The sequence below is a fragment of the Mercurialis annua genome, linkage group LG2 (genome assembly GCF_937616625.2).
Source record: "Mercurialis annua linkage group LG2, ddMerAnnu1.2, whole genome shotgun sequence".
Lineage (NCBI taxonomy): Eukaryota > Viridiplantae > Streptophyta > Magnoliopsida > Malpighiales > Euphorbiaceae > Mercurialis > Mercurialis annua.
This window is the reverse complement of record NC_065571.1, coordinates 11,861,398-11,881,741: the sequence shown is the minus strand read 5'-3', so window position 1 is coordinate 11,881,741 and position 20,344 is coordinate 11,861,398. Positions and strand designations below refer to the sequence as shown.

Here is a 20,344-nt window from a genome sequence, read left to right as displayed (position 1 = left end):
AAATTTACTGAATAATTTTTTTCAGTTTACTACTAAATAAAAGTTGTATAGTCATTAACTAATTAGTTATTTAATTAATCACTATTATAATTAAAATTCTAATTAGAATAGGTAGCTAAATTATCTTCAATTTAGATTTTTAGTATGTAAAAAGTAACTAAATTGTCTCCAAATTAGTAGGAATATCTATCTTTTAGTTTGATTGAACTACAAAATTAAAATATTGTATTTGATTAATATAATTTTATTTAAATTTCTATCTTATTATTTTTAAAGATATTATTAATAAAATTAAGTTAATTATTTAATTATGGTTATTATAAAACCAAAAGAAGAATAAATTCAGTATAGAAAAAAATTTAATAACTGAATAAATTACAATTACTTTTACAAAAATTCTTAACTAATTAATATTAATTATAGATAAAAAAATATATAATTATAATAAATTTATTAATATGTTCATTGACGAGTTACGTTACGAGCCACGTGCATAGCACGTAATGCGAAACTAGTATAATAAGTATTTTTGATAAATAAGTTAGAGAAATAGGTAGCGTAGGGAATAAGGGAAAGTGGGCCAAAATGGTGTAATACTTTATCAAAACAGGTATTTAGAAAATAATTACATATTTTTACACAATCTTAATTAATCTGAGAAGTCAATAAAAAATTCACTTTAATACAAATTTTTAACAAAAATTTATGTTTTAATATTTCTATTTGTACAACTTAAGATAAAAGAAAGTAAACAATGTTAACTCACAGAATTGCCTTGACTTATTCATAACTAATCAGCCATAAAAAAACATAATCCCTTTTTGATTAAATAATATATTTCAAAGTGTATTTAATTATCTATGATTGATAAACAGTAACATCCAGCTTTTTAATCACGACTGTGTTTAGAGAATAAATTGAAAGATCAGTTTGAGGATTTATACAAAGTTTTAATTAGTTTCAATAAAACAAAATAGAAAAAGGAGAATGATAAAGACGTTTTGCGTTGGTGGCCATGTGCTTGGCTACGGCGGTTTATATAAAATTGCAAAAAATAGAAATTAACATTAAGTTTCACGTCAACAATATAACCGTCGTTAGATTTTGAGTTTATCGTTGATTTTGTTTTCCACTTCTGTATCAACAGTTAATTTTGTTAAATGTTTTTGTATTTTGTTTTTAGAACAACAAAAAAAGCTCCAAGCTGATATTTCTTTTTTATCTGAGAGATAGCCTATTTTAAGTTATTTTAAGTTAGTTGTTAACAGAAATTAGCGGGAGTGAGTTAGTATGTATTTTTTAAAGATTAAACAGGTAAATCACGGCCTGAGAAGAGACAGGGTCGAACTCCTGACCTCTCCATGTACAACTAAGTACCAAGCTGATATATTGATATAGCTGAAAAGGATGATACATGATAAATCCGACTCACATAAAACAATTCAAGTCTAAAATTAGGGAGAAGCTTCCTTAAATTAAAAGGCCTAATGTCTTAAAAAACCCCTGACCTTTTAGCCCCTTTTCAATCATAACCTGACGTTGAAAATTTGTCAATTTTACCCTATTTTGCATTTTTGTGTTTCAATTGTACCCTGAAAAATTAAATTAACGTCTTTTGCGTTTGGAAATTTGTTTAAAACATTCTCCATGTCCCGCATATATTAATTGTATATTTTTAAAATTTATTAAAATTTAGTTAAATTAATTAAGAATTTAAATTAGTGTTAATTTGATTATGGTTTTTAGTTAGTTTTTAAAAATAAAGGACTTATTTGTACTTTTTTGAATAGAAAAGAATTTAATTTCATGTTTAGACTTAATTAAATGAATGATTTCATCATTTAAGTAAAAAAATTAATAAAAATTAAAATATTGGGGTACAATTGAAAACGGAAAATTTAAAAGTGGGTAAAATTGATAAATTTTCAACGTCGGGATAGAATTGAAAAAAAGTTTAAAGGTGAGGGGTTTTTGAGTGATTAGACCAAATTAAAATAATATAATATTAAGACAATTCATTCTCGGGTTCCTGCACTTTTCACTTTTTATTTATTTGATTTCTAATTTATTTTATTTTTTAAATAGTCCCTATTTTCCACTTTTGTTTACTTAGTCCATATACTTCTCATTTCATTTAAATTCTTTGTAAATTTTGGTATTTACTTAGTCCTTTTGAAAGTTTCATTTTTTATTTATTTCGTCCCTCTACTTTTTGAGAACTAAATTATTTGTGAAATTTAATTGTAAAGGGACCAAGTAAACAAAAAATAAAAAATAAAAGGACAAACTAAAAAAGTAAAATAGAATAGGAACCAAATAAACAAAAAGTGAAAAATGCAGATACCTAAAGATGGGTCAAGCCTAATATTAATAATAAAAAACGAAAAATAATTTATCAGAAAAATAGAACTCCTTTCTCATTAATCAAGAATTAGATTATATGAAATGAGCTCAGCTCAAATTTATACCAGAAGAAGTAATTGCCTATGACAAGTGGCACACTCTTACTAGTTTATAAAAAAGAGAATAAAAGCATGAGTTAGTTACAATTAACAAACTAACTAATCAAAGGAGTAAACTAGTAGGATACACCATATAGTCTAAGATCCCCCCCCCCCCCCCCCCCCCCCTCAAACTGGCGCATACAGTTTTGTAAGCCCAGTTTGGTTATAGCAGAAGTAACAACAACTGGTGGAAGAGCCTTAGTGAAGCAATCAGTTAATTGCATTGTAGTAGATACTGGTAAGAGAGTAACCAGACCTTGTTGAATTTTCTCAATAATTATATCACAGTCAATCTCTATATGCTTCGTGCATTCATAGTAAACTGGACTGCGAGCCAACTGAATTGCTGACTGGTTATTACATGAGATCAAATCAGGTTTATCAGGACTAATTTGCAAATCTGCAAAGAGATAGTGAAGCTACTGAATTTCACAAGTGAGAGAGGCTAAGGCACGATATTTTGCTTCTGAAGAAGATTTGGACATTATGGACTACTTCTTAGATTTTCAAGAGATAAGTGAAGAACCAAGGAAAATGTAGAATCTAGAGACTGACTTCCTACTGTCCACACTAGATGCCCAATCACTGTCTAAAAAACTATTCAAGTTCAATGGTCCAAAATAAAAACAAAATATACCAGTATAAAGAGACCCTTTTAAGTACCTGGATACTCGATAAGCGGCCGCCAAATTTTTCTCAGTTGGTTTGTTAAGATACCGAGACAACTGTCGAATGGCAAAAGATAGGTCAAGTCTTGTATTGCCCAAATAGACTAACTTCCCAACGAGTTGTCTATAAGAAGTACAATTTGGAAGGAGAGGACTGTTAGATGATGAAAGTTTAGATGAATTGACCATTGGAATAGATACTGGTTTTGAATCAAAAAACCAGTATCTGTTAGTAGGTTCAGAATATACTTTCTCAGACATAAGTTTATTCCCTAGGAAGATCTTACAAATTCTAAACTAAGGATATTTTTTAGCTGACCCAAATCATTAATGCAAAAATGTGAATGAAGGAACTGTTTGATTGAGTTAATTTCATCCATTGAACTACTTGCCAAAATAACATCATCCACATAAATTAAAATAGCAATAACATTTCGAGAGGACCTTTTAATGTACAAATCTATATCAGTCGCAACAATTGAGAAACCTTAATATAGTAAGGCTTTAGTCAGTTTGGCATGCCATTGCCTATTGGCCTGTTTTAAGCCATAGAAGGACTTATGAAGTATGCAAGCTTTGGTTTTTGGAGAAGAAACAGCAAGGCCAGGAGGAATGATCATATACACTGCTTCAGTTAAATCTCCATGGAAGAATAAATTGTTGATGTCCAGTTGATGAAGGTGCAATTTTTGAACTGTTGCTACTGCCAAAAGAGTCATGACTTTTTTCATCTTAGCAACAGGTGAGCATGTGTCAAGACGGTCTAAGCCTTCTTGCTAAGTGAATCCTATTTCTATAAGACGGGCTTTGTATCTCTCAAGACTCCCATCAGGTTTATATTTAATTTTGAATATCTATTAACAACATATAGGTTGTTTGTGACTTGGTAGATCAACTAAAGACCAAGTATTGTTATTAGCAAGGGCCTGAAGCTCAGACTGAATAGCATTAATCCAATATTGGTGCTTAATAGCTTTTGTATATGTAGAGGATTTAGTAGGAACTGAAATATATATTTAAAACAAATGCTTTTTGCTGAGGAGTAAGTCTGTGATAAGAAATTACATTTGCAAGGAAATTTGGAGATGTGGTGTTATCAGATAATAAAGAATTTGGTTGTGTAGAGAGAAGTGAACAATGATGGTCATTTAAGTATGGAGGTGGAAGTCTAGTTTTGGTTGATTTTCTAAGAACAGGAAATTTTGATTCTTGAAAAATGGTATTTGGTGATGTGAAAGAAGAGGGAGAGGGAGGTATATGTGAATGAGTAGAAGGTTTCTCTATTGAAAAAGAAGTTGGATCTAAGTTTGGTAAGATAAGTGAAATGAGAGGTGATGAAGGGTAAGAAACAAACACTTGCCTTGTTTGTAGATTATATAATATGTACCCTTTTAGTAGAGGAAGGGTAACCAATAAACACAGACTTAATTACATTGGGATGAAATTTTGTTGTTCTTTGGACGTTTGTAGTACAAGCATAAGTGAGACAACCAAAAACTTTAAGCATAACATAATCAGGTACCTTTTGATATAACATCTCAAAAGGTGTCTTTTGTTGCAATACAGGCGATGGAACTCTATTGATAAGATAAACATCGTGGTGTATACAATCTGACCAAAAAGTTTATGGAGAGTAAAGCTTGAGATTTCATGCTCTGGCAACATTTAAAATGTGTTGATGCTTCCTCTTAACCAGACAATTCTATTAAGGAGTATAGACACATGAGGTATGGTGTATATTACCCCCATTTTAAATTAAAGAAAGCAGACATGGAAAATTCTGCTCCATTATCAGTACGAATGGTATTTATTTTTATAGTGTATTGTGTCTCAATATATTGAAAGTAATTCTCCATAATAGTTCCAATTTCTGCTTTGGATTTCATAAGAAAAATTCATGTATACTTATTGTGATCATCGACAACAATAAGAAAATATTTATGACCATATATGGATGATTGAGAAGCAGGACCCCAAATATCCATGTGAATCAAATCAAAATAATTTTTTTAGTGGTGGAAATACTTAAAGGAAAAGACAATTTCTTTTGCTTTGAAAAATGCAAATATTACAATTTTTATTCATTGAGCTTTGAATGAAAGGATTTACAGATTGCAGATTTTAAGCCTTGATTGTGACAAATGACCAAGTCTACAGTGCCATATGAAATGGGGATCAATATTGGAAACAGAAACTGAAAAACAACTTTTGACAGATAAATGATTAACTACACTATCAATTACAGATAGGAGTTAAGTGATAAAGACCATTTATTTTTTTAGCTAAGCCAATTTTCTTCCAGGTACGGAGTTCTTGAATGAGACAATTTTCAGTATGAAGAAATATAAAATAATCGGGGTCACTTGTGATTTTACTAGCTGAAATAAAATTGAATTTGAAGTGAGGAACAAAGAAAGTATTTTTAAGAATGATTTTAGAAAAGATTGTGACTGTGCCAATATGGTTACATGAACATGATTATTGTTAGGGAGGTTGATAGAAACACCACTAATAGGTCTATAATCAGTAAAATAATTTATTGAGAAAATAATATGGTCAGTAACTCCAGTATCTACAGACCAATCATTCCGAGTAAATTTTGCAGATAAGACATGTATGTGTCATATCTGAGTAACTTGGTTGAGATGAAAAATCAGCAAAAACAGTGTTGGCATGAGCATTGTGGTGAGTTGTATTAATTTGTGTGTTGTTTGGAATCAATTTTCCAAAATCAACAGTATTGTACTCATGCATTGTTCATAGTCAATTTGATTTGCATATCCATGGGCATTAGGTCTAAATTTAGACAGAATGCTAAGGGGATATCCATAATTTCCATAACAATTGTGTGATTAGTTTAGCCACAGTGCGAAGAAATCATCTTTTTACCTCGAAGTCTCTATTTTGAAAACCAGATCTGATTTTGTTATAGCAAGCACAGTGATTTGAATTACAACTTTGAGCAGCAAAAACATTAGTTTCTACAGATTCTATGACATCAATTTTTGATAGACCAATTTGTCTTTCATGCTTTAAAGCCATAGCAACACATTAAAATGCAAAAAAAAAAAACAAATGGTAAATTTTTATGACATTATTCTATTTTTAAATAAATTTTAAATTTATTAATAAAAATATTTAGTTATATGTATATAAATATATGATTGACGTAAATCGCTATTGTATTCTTTAATGCAATGACAAAACCTTAAATAAATATGTTATTTATTTCATCCTTTTAATATAAAACCACTAAAATAATTTTAACCATACTTATTGATATATTTTCAAAAAGTATATTGATTTTAGAAACTAAAAATTTAAATTAAATATTTTATTTTTAATATTCATCAATCCGTGTTTTCAGTGGTTACTTTGAAGGAGTAAATATAATTTACCAATGATCTCTAGTTGAATTGGCAAGGATTGAAGTCCAACATCTTCAAGTTTTGGGTTCAAGTTCCATTTTTGACATCAAAATGAAAAGTTATGGGATTATTAAAGATGCATGAAGATTGAAGACGAAAACTAAAAAAACTAAAAAAAACTATGAAACTGATAGCTATAGACGTAAGACAGCATCGTTCCGTCAAAATGGCGTGAATCAATAAACCGATATAATTGCAAGACAACAGGATATTTATAATTTATATATAATATATGTTGCAGATCGTATATTTTCATTTTATAAACAAGTTAGTCTATCTATGGGGAAAAAAAGAGTGAATATAATTATTCTTTGTATTTTATGCATCACCAAACGGTCCTTAAAAAAATGTTTGCACCGTTAACAGCGTCAGATTGTCTCCTTAGAATCTCAAAGACGCGTAGATGCGGGCCCACAGATCTCTGGTCCCAGACCATGGAAACTTCTCTGCTCACTTAAAAGAAAATCAAATTTGTTTTAGAACAAATTACCTAACAATTTGGATGTAAAACCTAATTTAAATTTGTGTATTTGTTGTTTCTGGTTCGAATAATATTTACTTTACTTTTATTTTATTTTTATTGTTATTAATCAACAAAATAAAATAACTTAATTTTTGATAGTAAATTGTAGTTTACTTTTTTACGTTATTTTTAACATAAATATAATTTAAATTACATTTTATGAGATTTACAGACTTAAGATATTTAATTTTTTTTATATTTATTGATATTTTAAATCTTTCAAAAAAGATTTTTTTAGCTTGTGAAAGATATTTTAATTTGAAAGTAAAAAAAATAATAATATTAAAAGAAATTAAAACTTCATAAAAAATACAAAAAATGAATTTATTAAATCAGTAAACCTCATAAAAATATAATTTTACTCATATTTATGTCAAAAAAATAAGTTTAGAGACTAAGTTAAAATTAAATTTTATAACTTAAGTTTAACTTAGTCGATTGACTCTATAAATGTACAGAAGGATTAAAATATTAACTGGTATGAAACTCGAGAATGTCAAAGATATACAAGTGTATAATATAATTTCATGTAGCATCAAAATAATTTGCTTTTTATTTCGATATTTTCAACTGTAAAGTCAAAAATATTAGGTAATTACAAAAACAATCCTAATATAGAAATTACAAGATACATATATAATTTTGTTGGATTATTTATAAAAAAAATATGATTTTTTTCTTTATCTGAGATAGAACTACTCTAAATTAGTTGTTAGAGAGAATTAGCAGGGATTAATTAGAACCAGCTTTTAAATTCAGTTTTTAAATCAATCATATAACAGGTTGCGAGAGGTCGGAATCAAACCCCTGATCTCACGTACATAAGGCCTTAGCCATCACAACTAAGTGCCCCAGGGCAATTCTGATGTTTTAAAACGCTTCAAAATGACAGTTGACCGATGTATATCACAAATGGTAAATAAAAGTTATATATGATCCCAAAATTTAGAGTAAATTTTCAAGTTAATTAAAATTAAATTATTATTATTATTATAGTTTAATTAATAATTAAAAGAATGAAAGTTTCACAAAAGAACAAACCATTCAATTTTATCCAATTTTTCCTGAAACACATGATTTTGTTTCAATTTTGTCCAATTATATAATTTTATTCACGTGGTGCTTATGTAGCGTTGATGTAGCATGCCGCACATCAACTCCACATAAGCAAAATTTATGTAGTTGAATAAAATTGAAACGAAATCATGTATTTCAGGACAAATTGGATAAAATTGAAAGATTTGGACTTCTGTAAAACTTTCATAACAGGTTTGACATTTTTTGATCATTTGGCCTATATTATAACTTAACTAAGAACATTTATGTCTAATGCTAAACCGAAAAAAAGTGATTTTTTATAATATCAAACCTAACCTGATCTAGAGTTTCTATTTCTCTGAAGCAAATTATAATACAATTTAAGGATTTAAATTTTTCTAAAATGAACTCATCTGTTCGATTGTATTCTTAGTAATTATTTTAATTTGATTTATTTTAAAGCTTAACTAAAAATATTTAAGCCCATAACCAAACTGAAGTATTTTCTATAATATCTAACCAAATCGATTTCGATTTGATTTTTACACACTCTATTCATTCTCGTGACTATGCTATTTTGTCGAATCAAACAACTATAAAAAAAATAGGCCTAATTACTCAAAAGTCTCCCATTTTAAAATTTTTCTTCAATTACATCCTGACATTAAAAGACTCTCTCAAAATCCTCCCATCTTTAAATTTCATTTCAATTGCACACTAACGTAGAAAAATCCTCTCAAAATCCCCCCACCTTTAGATTTTTTTTCAATTTGTACCCTAAATTGGAAATTTTTATGGTTTTTATTTTAAAAAGTTAGTGGATATAATTTTAGAAAGAATGATTTTTTATATTATTAATAATATTAGTGTTTAATTAGAATGTAGATTAAAAATAAAAGATTATTTTTAAGTTTTTTTCATGTGAAAAGAGGTCAATTTAATACTTTGGGGTACAATTGAAAAAAAATCTAAAGATGGGAGGGTTCTAAGAGAATTTTCCTACGTCAGGGTGCAATTGCAAAAAAGTTTAAAAGTGGGGGGTTTTTGAGTGATTATGTCTAAAAATAGAGCAAACTACTCTGAAACCCTCACATATACCATAATTCACAATTTGATACCCTTTATTTGCAAATCTTACTTAATGGCTCCTCATTTTCAATTCCATTAACAATTAGGGGCTTCTTTTTAATTTTGTTAATAATTTGATATTCACTTTCAAACGATTTGGTACTTCACTTAGTTAATTTCATTAACGATTTGGTACTTTACTTTTAATTTCGTTAACGATTGGGTACGTAACTTTCAATTTCATTAACGATTTGATACCTCGTTTTCAATTCCGTTAACAATTTGATACAAAAAATTAATAAAGCCCCTAATTGTTTACATGTAATTGCAAGTGAGAGGCCATTAAGTAGAATTTTCAAACAAAAAGTATCAAATTGTGAATTATGTTATAAATGAAGAGGCTCATAATAATTTGTTCAAAAAAATAATCATTTCTTGCCATTCCTCCTCTTTTTTATTCATATTTTTATCTCCTTTTTCAACTTTAAACCAAAACGCCTCCTTATTTTTTACAAAAACAAATAAAATCGAAACAATTTTTTTATTGAAATGAATTATAAAAGCCTTTTTGTATTTTAAATCACAATTTCTCTTGAGATTAATTCTCAATTAACTAAGGGATTATTTTTACTCTCTACAGATTAAATCAAAATTTCCTTTCAATTAAATTTTCTAAAAAATATTTCATTACTTTTCAGTGGTATTTAATTTAATTTAAGTAAAATCTCATTGTCGAACGAATTTCCATTATTCAATAAATAAATCATTAAGAAAATAAGTAGTATATATTTAAATATTTGAAAAAAATTGAATAAAATTTATAATAATAATTTGAATAAATAATTAAATAAATCAAATAAAAAAAGCATGGAGGTTACAAATTCATAATAACGTAGATTCATTCAGACAATAAAACTGGATAAAACGAAAAACTCTTAGCCAAGTTGAGCACCAGACATCAGCAGCAAATCTTTTTTTTTTTTCATTAAGATAAAGTTACTGAGTTTATCAAACTATAAAATATAAATATCAACCTCCTCCTTAAATACAAAGAATAAAAAAACAATAACAGCAGATAATTTCATAATTGAAGCAAAGCAAGAAGTTTCATTTCATTTCATTTGTTTGTGTCAATGGAGTTAGGTGGGTCCCTTTTGCACTGGTAAATGACAGCCTAATCACCAGCCTGGAAAGGGTTGTTCATGTTATACAAAAAGCTCTTTGCTTTACTCTATTTTCATGGCTGCTCTCAGTTTTTCATCTTTAACTCCTTAAACCCCATCTCCATTCTCACATTTTCCACCAGGTTCTAATTATCCTCCTCTCTTGTTTGTTGTTTCAGTTTGTTTTTATTCTTTGTTGTGGTAAAAATGTGTATTCTTTGAGTTTTTGTATGCATTGGTGAACTGGTTTAGATGAGTTAGATCTATGTTGGTTTTTGTTTTTGAGTGATTTGAGGATTTGGGTTTTTGTTTGTGAGTGATTTTAGGATTTGGGTACTTAGTTTTTTTTGGTTTTTTAGGTGATGCATTTTAGGATTACATTGAAGTTCTAGACTTGGACATAGGTGTATTGGTAGAAATTTTGTGTTTTGGATGAAGATGACAGTATATAGTTGGTTAGCTTTGGTTTTTTTGGTTGTGATATTTGGTTATAATGGATCATTTGCTGCATTTACTCCTCCTGATAATTACTTAATTGCTTGTGGTGCTTCTCAAAATGTTAGTTTCCAAGGTAGGACTTTTGTTCCTGATTCAGGGCATTCATCTCTCACTTTAAAGACTGGTACTTCTGTTGTTGCTAGCTCTAATTCTACCTTTCCTTCTCCTATCTATCAATCCGCTCGGATTTTCTCCGGTATAGCTTCTTATAGATTCAAAATTCAGCAGGAAGGCAGGCATTGGATCCGCCTTTACTTCTATCCTGTCCCGAATTCGGGTCAAAACTTGTCGTCCGCATCGATTACGACAGTCACTGATGAGTATGTGCTCTTGAATAATTTTACATTTGAGAACTTTAATGGTTCTTATATGTTCAAGGAGTATGCAGTCAATATCTCATCTGATACCTTGACTCTTTCCTTCATTCCTTCGAACAATTCCGTAACTTTTGTTAATGCAATTGAAGTTGTTTCTGTCCCTGATGTAAATTTCCCTGATCAGGCGTTTACTGTAAATCCGCGTGCTCCTTTTGGGGGTCTTTCTGATCTCGCATTTGAAACTGTTTACCGATTAAATGTGGGTGGTCCATTGATCACAGCGCAAAATGATACTGTTGGAAGAATTTGGGAGAATGATTCTAAATACCTTCATGTAAATAGCTCTGCTGTGAATGTTACAGCCAACCCTGCATCCATAAAGTATCCACCCTCTGTTACTCCTGAAATAGCACCAAATATGGTTTATTCTTCCGCTGAAGCCATGGGAGACGCAAATGTAGCCAGCATGAACTTCAACATAACTTGGGTCTTTCCTGTTGATCCAAACTTCAGATATTTTGTTCGAGTGCATTTCTGTGATATTGTTAGCAAGGCTCTGAATTCTCTTGTGTTCAATCTTTATGTAAACGATGATAGCGCCCTTGATAGTTTTGACCTTTCATCGTTCACCAATGATCTAAATGTACCATATTACAGAGACTTCGTCTCTAATTCCTCTCTGGAGTCGGATACTTTGACTGTTAGTGTTGGTCCAGATATGCAAGCTGATATCACCAATGCAACCATGAACGGTCTGGAGATTCTGAAGATCAGCAATGACGCTAAGAGCTTGGATGGGCTCTCTACCGTTGAGAACCTTCTTCCTGAATCACCCTCAAAGAAAAGCAAGACAGCAATCATAATCGGTTCAGTTATTGGAGCTGTAGCTGCATTTGCTTTGTTTGGTTTCTGTTACTGTTGCTTGGTGGCTCGCAAGTCAAAGACCACTAACCAAGGTCACTCATGGCTGCCTTTGCCTTTGTATGGAAATTCTCAAACCATAACTAAAATGTCCACAATTTCTCAAAAGAGTGGAACAGCAAGCTGTATTTCATTGTCTTCTATAAATCATGGCCGGGTCTTCACATTCCAAGAAATCCTTGATGCAACCAACAAGTTTGATGAGAACTTGCTTCTTGGGGTCGGCGGCTTTGGTAGGGTCTACAAAGGAACACTTGAAGATGGGACTAAACTAGCCGTAAAGAGAGGAAACCCTAGATCAGAACAGGGCCTTGCTGAATTCCGAACTGAGATTGAAATGTTATCCAAGCTCCGCCATCGCCATCTTGTCTCTCTTATTGGCTATTGTGATGAACGGTCTGAAATGGTCCTTGTTTATGAATTCATGGCTAATGGACCTCTGAGGAGCCATCTGTATGGAACAGATCTACCACCATTATCGTGGAAGCAAAGACTTGAAATATGTATTGGTGCTGCAAGGGGGCTTCATTATCTTCACACAGGCGCTACTCAAAGTATTATTCACCGAGATGTCAAGACAACAAATATTCTCCTGGATGAGAGTTTCGTTGCCAAGGTTGCTGATTTTGGCCTCTCAAAAACTGGACCAGCTATTGATCAGACTCATGTGAGTACTGCAGTTAAGGGCAGCTTTGGTTACCTTGATCCTGAATACTTCCGCAGGCAACAACTCACTGAGAAATCTGATGTGTATTCATTTGGGGTTGTTCTAATGGAAGTTCTCTGTACTAGACCAGCTCTCAATCCTGTTCTCCCAAGGGAGCAAGTAAATATCGCAGAATGGGCAATGATGTGGCAGAAGAAAGGCATGTTGGACCAAATCATGGACTCCAATCTGGTAGGAAAGGTGAATCCAGCTTCACTCAAAAAGTTTGGCGAAACTGCTGAGAAATGCCTTGCTGAGCATGGAGTTGATAGGCCATCAATGGGAGACGTTTTATGGAATCTTGAATATGCTCTCCAGCTTGAGGAGACGTCATCTGCGCTCACGGAACCAGAAGATAACAGTACAAACCATATCCCAGGAATTCTGACACCTCTTGAACCATTTGACAACAGTGTCAGCATAATCGATGGAGGGAACTCTGGAACAGATGATGATGCTGAAGATGCTGCAACGAGTGCTGTGTTTTCCCAGCTAGTAAATCCCCGTGGAAGATAATAGAATACAGATTGCCACTCATTTTTGGCCAGCAGAAATCAACGTTTTGGCCTTCCAGTCAGATGAATAGTTTTCTTGAAAAACGTTGTCAAGAAAATACACCAAGGTTATTCCTTATCACATTACTCCATTGTTTTACCTCAATTTTTCATTTATAGTATATTTAGTTTGTAATATATTTCGCCAAAGATTGCATGTAAGGCACCATAAGATTCTCTCATTGTCTTGATCTAATATTCATCCGGGGTTCAGCTGCCCGGGTTATTTTTTCCATTTACACAGTTACAAGATATTCAATGTATTAATATCATAAACTTTTGTTCACGGAATTATGCATAGAAATAAGCTATCATTGATTGATTATTTACATTCGTGATATATTGTTTTGTACTCTCCGTAATGTATTGGTTTAGTGACCGAGAACATTATAGGAATGAACCCTCCCACCTTATTTGTACTCTCCTATATCGTGTATGATGCACAGAATGAACCTTCTACCCTGCTTATACTCTCCTATATTCTGTATTGACGCAGAGTTGACGTTGTTTTCTTGAGACAAATGATGTTAATGTATGTTGTACTGAACTCGACTCCTACAGTTTGTTTTTGTTTCCGGAAATCCTTGTGAAACTCTATATATGTAATCTACTTTTGTAAATAATGCTGTATCACGTTTATTCTGTTTCAGCGTTTTCCGTTTCAACGTTTCTCATTTTTTTGTCTTCCATTTTCCTACCGGAGTCCTAGTTTTTTAAGAGATAAACACATGAATTTTACATCTTGAATGCTTAGTGGGAGAGCATCACTTTAATTTGGAATGTTTCAAAATAGTTGTTCAGCTTAACTAGTCCCACAACAGTGACCTGGCTTAGTTGAATTTTCAAATTCTGCAGAGACTTAAGATTTTGTTTTACTCTCTACCAGCCAGGTTTAATAATCTTATCTAATCTTAGCATGCCAGTCCTTGTGGTCCAAGCTGTCCACAGACAAAGCTAACATTAGCTTTAGTTTGCATACACGTTCGGTTCTTTATTCAACTGCTCCTTCATCGGCTATTATTGTGCACCAAAACTTATTGAGTGCTGCGTGCCAGCATTTTATTTTCATTTGTAAAATGCTTCTCAAAAATTTATAATCTTTCTAATTGTATCTACTTCACTGATGGAATAGATAAGCAATAGAGTGAAAATTCTTTTGAAATAAAATAGAATGTATTCTTTTTCCATAACTTAGATCGAATTTGGACTTTCAGAGAGCTCGCTTGTTGTCATTGGGCAATTAGGAAGATATAATCCAATTTGGATTAGTAATCCTAATGCTACAAATAGATTATTTACTCAATATATATAGGCTACCTAATGCACCTTTTAGAGTACACCAAAACTGAACACACAATACCAAAACTGAACACACAATATAGACATTGATGTGAATAAGGGGAAAATGGGATTTGTGTAGTGTGAGGAACAAAAGTTAATTCTAACCCTTTCGGGTTACTTCTTGTAGAGAGTTAAACACTTTATGGATTTTTCTTCTAAGAGCATATTTACTAGAGATGTTCTTTATTTGGTGATTCTCTACCACTTTTGTATTCCTTTTGATGATTAGTGGATGGCTTGATTTTTTCGCCCGTGGATATACGCTTTAATGCAGAACCACGTAAATCTCTTGTGTTATTAATATTTTGCTATATTATTATTTGTTGATCAAATTCATAATTAACTACCTACTGAATGGTTTCGATTCCACTCGCATACCACTCCGGTTACGACAATTGGTATCAAAGATTCAACAATCGGTATCAATGTTACAACAATTGGTATCAGAGACAATTCTTTCAGATTTAATTTTGGATTATGATTATTATGGCAAAATCATTATTTGGAGGATTTCGCAAGGCGAAATTACTTGACACGAAGAAGTTCTGGAAATAGAGAAGCCAACAATTTTAAAGTACCGAAAGTCGTTTTTTCAGATTGAAGACAGATTTGGATATTAAAAAATTTTAGGAGACTTTTATGATGGAGATGCATATGTCACTTTAAACTAAAGAAGAAATGTATCACTTTTCTAAAAACACTATTTGAGGATTTTATAGAGATTTTGTAAGATGAATTAGGGGTGAGCAAAAACCGAACCAAACCATTAATCCGATCCAAACCAACCCGAAATTAATTTTAGCTTGGTTAAAATGATTAAAATGGATTGGTTTGGTTTCAAATTATAAAAAAGTATGGTTTTTGGTTTTGCTTTGTTTTCAACAAGTGGTTAACTGAACTGATCGAAAAACCGAAGTTTACAATAATATTATTTTTATTAATATTTATATATTTATAAATTAATATAAAATTTATTTAGTGCAATATTTATATATAAATATAATATGTGTGTATAGATACATATATGACAATAAAACATATAAATTAATACACACATATAAGTTAAAGTTATTACATATAATTATATATACATACACATATATGTGTATGTATGTTGCTCCCGTGCATGCGTGTGTGTTAATGTCATAAAAATTCATCAACTTTATATGTTTTCTCAATTTAATCACGTCTTTAAAAAAAATCATATTTGGACATAAATTTTCATTTGTTTTCTAAATTGATACGTAAAGTCACAATTTGATGAGGTGACAGTCGAAAAATGACATCCACCTTGGCAAATTCCAATAGAAAATGGATGATAACTCAGCAAATTCTGATCCCATGTAATAATTTGGAAAAAAATGAAAGTTAGTGTTCACATATGACACTTTTAAACAGCGTGATTAAATTGAAAAAACGTGGAAAACTGGTGAATTTTTATGACATTAATTAATTAATTATATATATATATATATATATATATATATATATATATATATATATATATATATATATATATTATATATATATATACACACACACACACACACAAACACACACTAGATTATTTATTCATTTAGTATATCCAACTACATATATTTAATTATTTATAATCATTTATCAAAATTTAATATTTTTTTCATATTTGATATAAATTTGTTTTTTCTTTTATAGTATATGAATATATACTACCATAAATACAAAATTATTTACTACAATTTTATATCTTTTATACAGCAATCATTAATTTATCTTTCCTTTCATAATATATGTTTATATCCTACCATATATAGAAGATTACTTACTAAATGTGTTTATATGTTAGTCAAAGAATGCCCTTTCTTTTATATCTATATAATTATAACCTACCATGTCTACAAAATTAATTGTTCATTTTATATATTAAACATAATTTTATTTTTTTTATAACAATACATTAATTACATATAAGTAAAATGAATTTATCTAATTATTATTCATCTTGTCCTTATTTTTTATAGTAGAACTCCTTCTATCTTATTTCAATTGAATGTTTTTTATATATTTCATTTTATTGTTTTTATGTTATATTTTTAATTATATTCTTTTAATTCCCTTTATCATTATTTTTTAGTAAACTGCAAGACATTTAAGGTGACAATAGGATATAAAAGTAAAACTATGTCTTAGGAGATGTGCATTGAATTTGAATGTAACTCCAACCGTTAAATTATTTAATTTAGGGTTAATTGCAAATTCATACACAAACTTTACCCTAATTTGCAATTACAACATAAACTTTAAAACTTGACAATGTTAGTAACCAACTTTGCACTTTTGGCAAATCGATACACTAAACACGAAAAAAAACTAACGTGGACATTGTAATATACCGCCATGTGTCGTTGCGTGATTGGTCGGTGTACAAATTTGCCAAAAAATGAAAGTTGGTTATTGACATTGACAAGTTTCAAAGGTTATGTCGTAATTGCAAATTAGGGTAAAGTTTGTGTATGCATTTGCAATTAATCCTTTAATTTATAATAAGGCTTATTCTTTTTGGAAAAAGCAGAAGGTAAATTTTTCTTTTTTAAGTTATTCACAAAAAGCATGCAAATATTTTCAGTTTTTTTTCCTTTTTGCCCATTTGAATTCTTAATATATTTACATGGTGCAAATAATTTGTGTTTGTAAAAAAAACAAAGAAATGTCTAAAAATATGAGGGTCTAAGTGTTTGAAAAATAAAGTGAAGAAGCTTAAATGTACTTTTTGAACAAATAAAGGGGTTATTTTCACAATATTTTAAAACATGGAGGGTCAAGTAGAAAATAAAATTAAAAGAGCTTACTTTCACGTAATTAATTCTTACCATCATTGGACTTTCAAGTATTTTTCATTTCAATCACTAAACTATTTTATTGTTTTCTGACTTGTGGCAACCGGATTTTGCTAGTTTTACTTTAAATTTTTATTATATTCACATAATTTTATTTTGAAAAGGAGCTTTTAAGTTAAATTATGCATACATGGGCAAGTTTTCAGGTAAAAATAGGTAAATTCCGGTTGTCATCTAAGTATTTTTAACTTGGAAAATATAAAAAAGGAAAAAAGAAAATGAAAGTTCGGTGACAAGAAAAAAATAGTTTAATGACTGAAATGTAAAAATTTTGAAGTTCAATGATCTTTAGGATCAACTATCTCTTATTTTCTCGTTTTTAGCCTTTGGAAAATAAGTTTCTTTTGAACCATCTCATTCCTTTGTGAAAATACACTTAAACTTTTTTATTGTTGTAAAATATATTATTTTTGTAAAATACACCATCTATCAATAATATACTAATGATCTACCAGTGATATATTAAAAACGTATTTTTCAAAAAAAAAACAGAAGAAGAAGAAAGAATTATTTTTGAAAACCTTTATTGAATATAAGTATTTTTTGTAAAAAGTCCAATAATATTCCCCATTAATGTGCAATCCAACCAGACAAGAAAAAGTGCAAAAGTGGCGGTTCATAATGTCCATTTGTATTTGGTCGATATAAATAAAAGATGCTATGAAACACATTTCCTCATCTCATAAACAAAACTGAATCCTCAATATTTCTCTGAAACAATTGCTTTGATTTGAAAAATCATGGCCAAGGAAGTGAAAACACAAGCCAAAATTAGTGTTGGGGTTGATATTCTGTGGAAAGCTTTAACTAAGGATTTAAAATTCATAATTCCAAAAATGATTCCAAATTTAGTTAAAGAAGCTCAAGTTATTGAAGGTGATGGTGGCCTTGGTTCAGTCTTTCTCTTCAACTTTGGCCCTGGTTTGTCCATTTTTTTCTCTATCATTTCTTCAATCTTTTAATTCTTTTTATTATTTATTACCGTTATGATCATTAAATAAAATATGCTTATAGGCCAGACAATTAAAAAGAAGATTTTTTTTATCAAAGGTAGAATTACAGTAGGTTAAGTGTTAACGAAGTTAGCAGAATTATTTATTTTTTAATTCAGCCCACTGGCTGCAGAAGGGCGGGTCAAACCCACACCCTTTAAAAGATGCAATATGAGGGTTGCCAGCCAGGCCAACCCTCATTTGCAATGAAAAAGATCATCCTTTGATAAAGTTTATAGAATTTTAAAATATCAATTATGATAAATTTCTTAAGTTTGAGTAATCTATATATTAAAGATGAAAATATATAGAGTCTTTCGTTCAGGGCGGAATTAGGGAGAGGTAAGTTGACCACCTTAATATTATCTTTGAAAAAGTATAAATATATAATCTAATATTATAGTTTTTCTGCCTTAAAATGATAAGCATTGCTCACTTTAAAATTTTTGTTTTATCAATTTTACACATCTTACAAACTTTCAGTACAATATTGCCCACTTTATAAAAAAAAATTGGATCCGCCATTAATATCGTTACATTTTTTGCTAGTGGTTTCCAGTTTTTGAAGGAAATTGATGGTTTAATCTTTTACATAGTAAAAAAAAAGTAACACATTATGTTTATGACATTGGTAGATATCAAAACAATGACATACCAGAAGGAACAAATAACAGAGCTTGATGAGTCGCTGCACCGATTTGCACTAAAAGTAATAGAAGGAGGCCATCTGAATCTTGGTTTTACTTACTACAGTACACTTTTCCAGTTAACAGCTACCGGAAAAGAGGAGAGTTTGATCGATGTCACAGTTGAATATGAGTCCGAAATAGAAGATGACACATTGCCATCAAAGACAAGATCATCGATGTTAGCATACATCAATTGCCTAGAAACGTATTTGGCAAATTCTCCTGCTCATTAGATGTTATATTTGTGATTTTTATGATGTTGAAATTTGAACTCAAGGTCCAGCGAGAATGTCGGTTATATCCTCCCATTAGACTAAAGTTTTATGGTTCTTATATTATGTTGCACCGAAAAGAAAATGTTGAAACAGAAGGTCAAATGATGATATTGCCAAGTGAGTCATTTATAAGGGTTCATTAGACTAAATTTATTATATTCACATAATTTTGCACCGAGTGAGTCATTCAAAGGTCGAATGATGATATTGCCAAGCAATCACTTATAAGGGTTCATTAGCCACCAAATGGGCCATTCAATTACACGTAAAGTGTACTGATGGAAATCCAATTTCCACATACTATAAACGATACGCTGAGTCCTAGAAGGATTCGCATATCGAAGTTTGTCCCAGGACTCGACGAAGAAACAACAAATCAAATATAAGATCAACGCAGAACCATACGGCAAAGCCGAATCTCATAGGATTCATCCAAGAGGATGTTGACCGAATCCCTTAGGATTCGTCAACTGAAGAATACCGAAGTTCAGACACGAATCTCATTAAGAGATTGAATCCAAAGCCAACTACAACAACTATAATAAAGAAAAGATTCTAGAAGATCAAGATCTTCTAGATAAGTTGAAGATAGTCTCTTAAAAGGAGACAATTTCCATAATACAAAGATAATCCTAAATAGAACTCGTCCCTAAACGGAAAATACACTAAATAGGACAATGCCATTCCCATTCCAGACAGAATTTCTCGTTGTTTAACAACGACCTTCGAAGTTGAGTTATGCCAGCAACATGAGCTGAACATTGCTGATCATTCATCTGATGG

General features: G+C 30.5%; 2 protein-coding genes across 2 annotated transcripts; both read left to right on the top strand.

Moving 5' to 3' along the window:
* The first annotated feature begins 10,234 nt into the window (after positions 1-10,234).
* Positions 10,235-13,674, top strand: LOC126668967 (receptor-like protein kinase THESEUS 1). Its single transcript, XM_050362230.2, has one exon. The coding sequence runs from the start codon at positions 10,825-10,827 to the stop codon at positions 13,348-13,350; it is 2,526 nt and encodes an 841-aa protein (XP_050218187.1). The 5' UTR covers positions 10,235-10,824; the 3' UTR covers positions 13,351-13,674.
* Positions 13,675-18,212: 4,538 nt separating this feature from the next.
* Positions 18,213-19,710, top strand: LOC126668971 (phytohormone-binding protein CSBP-like). The gene is made up of 2 exons (XM_050362234.2): positions 18,213-18,526; positions 19,233-19,710. Exons 1-2 carry the CDS (start codon positions 18,346-18,348, stop codon positions 19,517-19,519), a joined length of 468 nt encoding a protein of 155 aa, XP_050218191.1. The 5' UTR covers positions 18,213-18,345; the 3' UTR covers positions 19,520-19,710.
* The last annotated feature ends 634 nt before the right edge of the window (positions 19,711-20,344 follow it).

What these genes read in the sequence shown, in the direction of transcription:
- LOC126668967 (XM_050362230.2), top strand. Translation starts at nt 10,825, where the DNA reads ATGAAGATGACAGTATATAGTTGGTTAGCTTTGGTTTTTTTGGTTGTG.
- LOC126668971 (XM_050362234.2), top strand. Translation starts at nt 18,346, where the DNA reads ATGGCCAAGGAAGTGAAAACACAAGCCAAAATTAGTGTTGGGGTTGAT. An exon ending in TCTCTTCAACTTTGGCCCTG is followed by an intron (nt 18,527 to 19,232) that starts GTTTGTCCATTT and finishes TGACATTGGTAG; the next exon opens with ATATCAAAACAATGACATAC.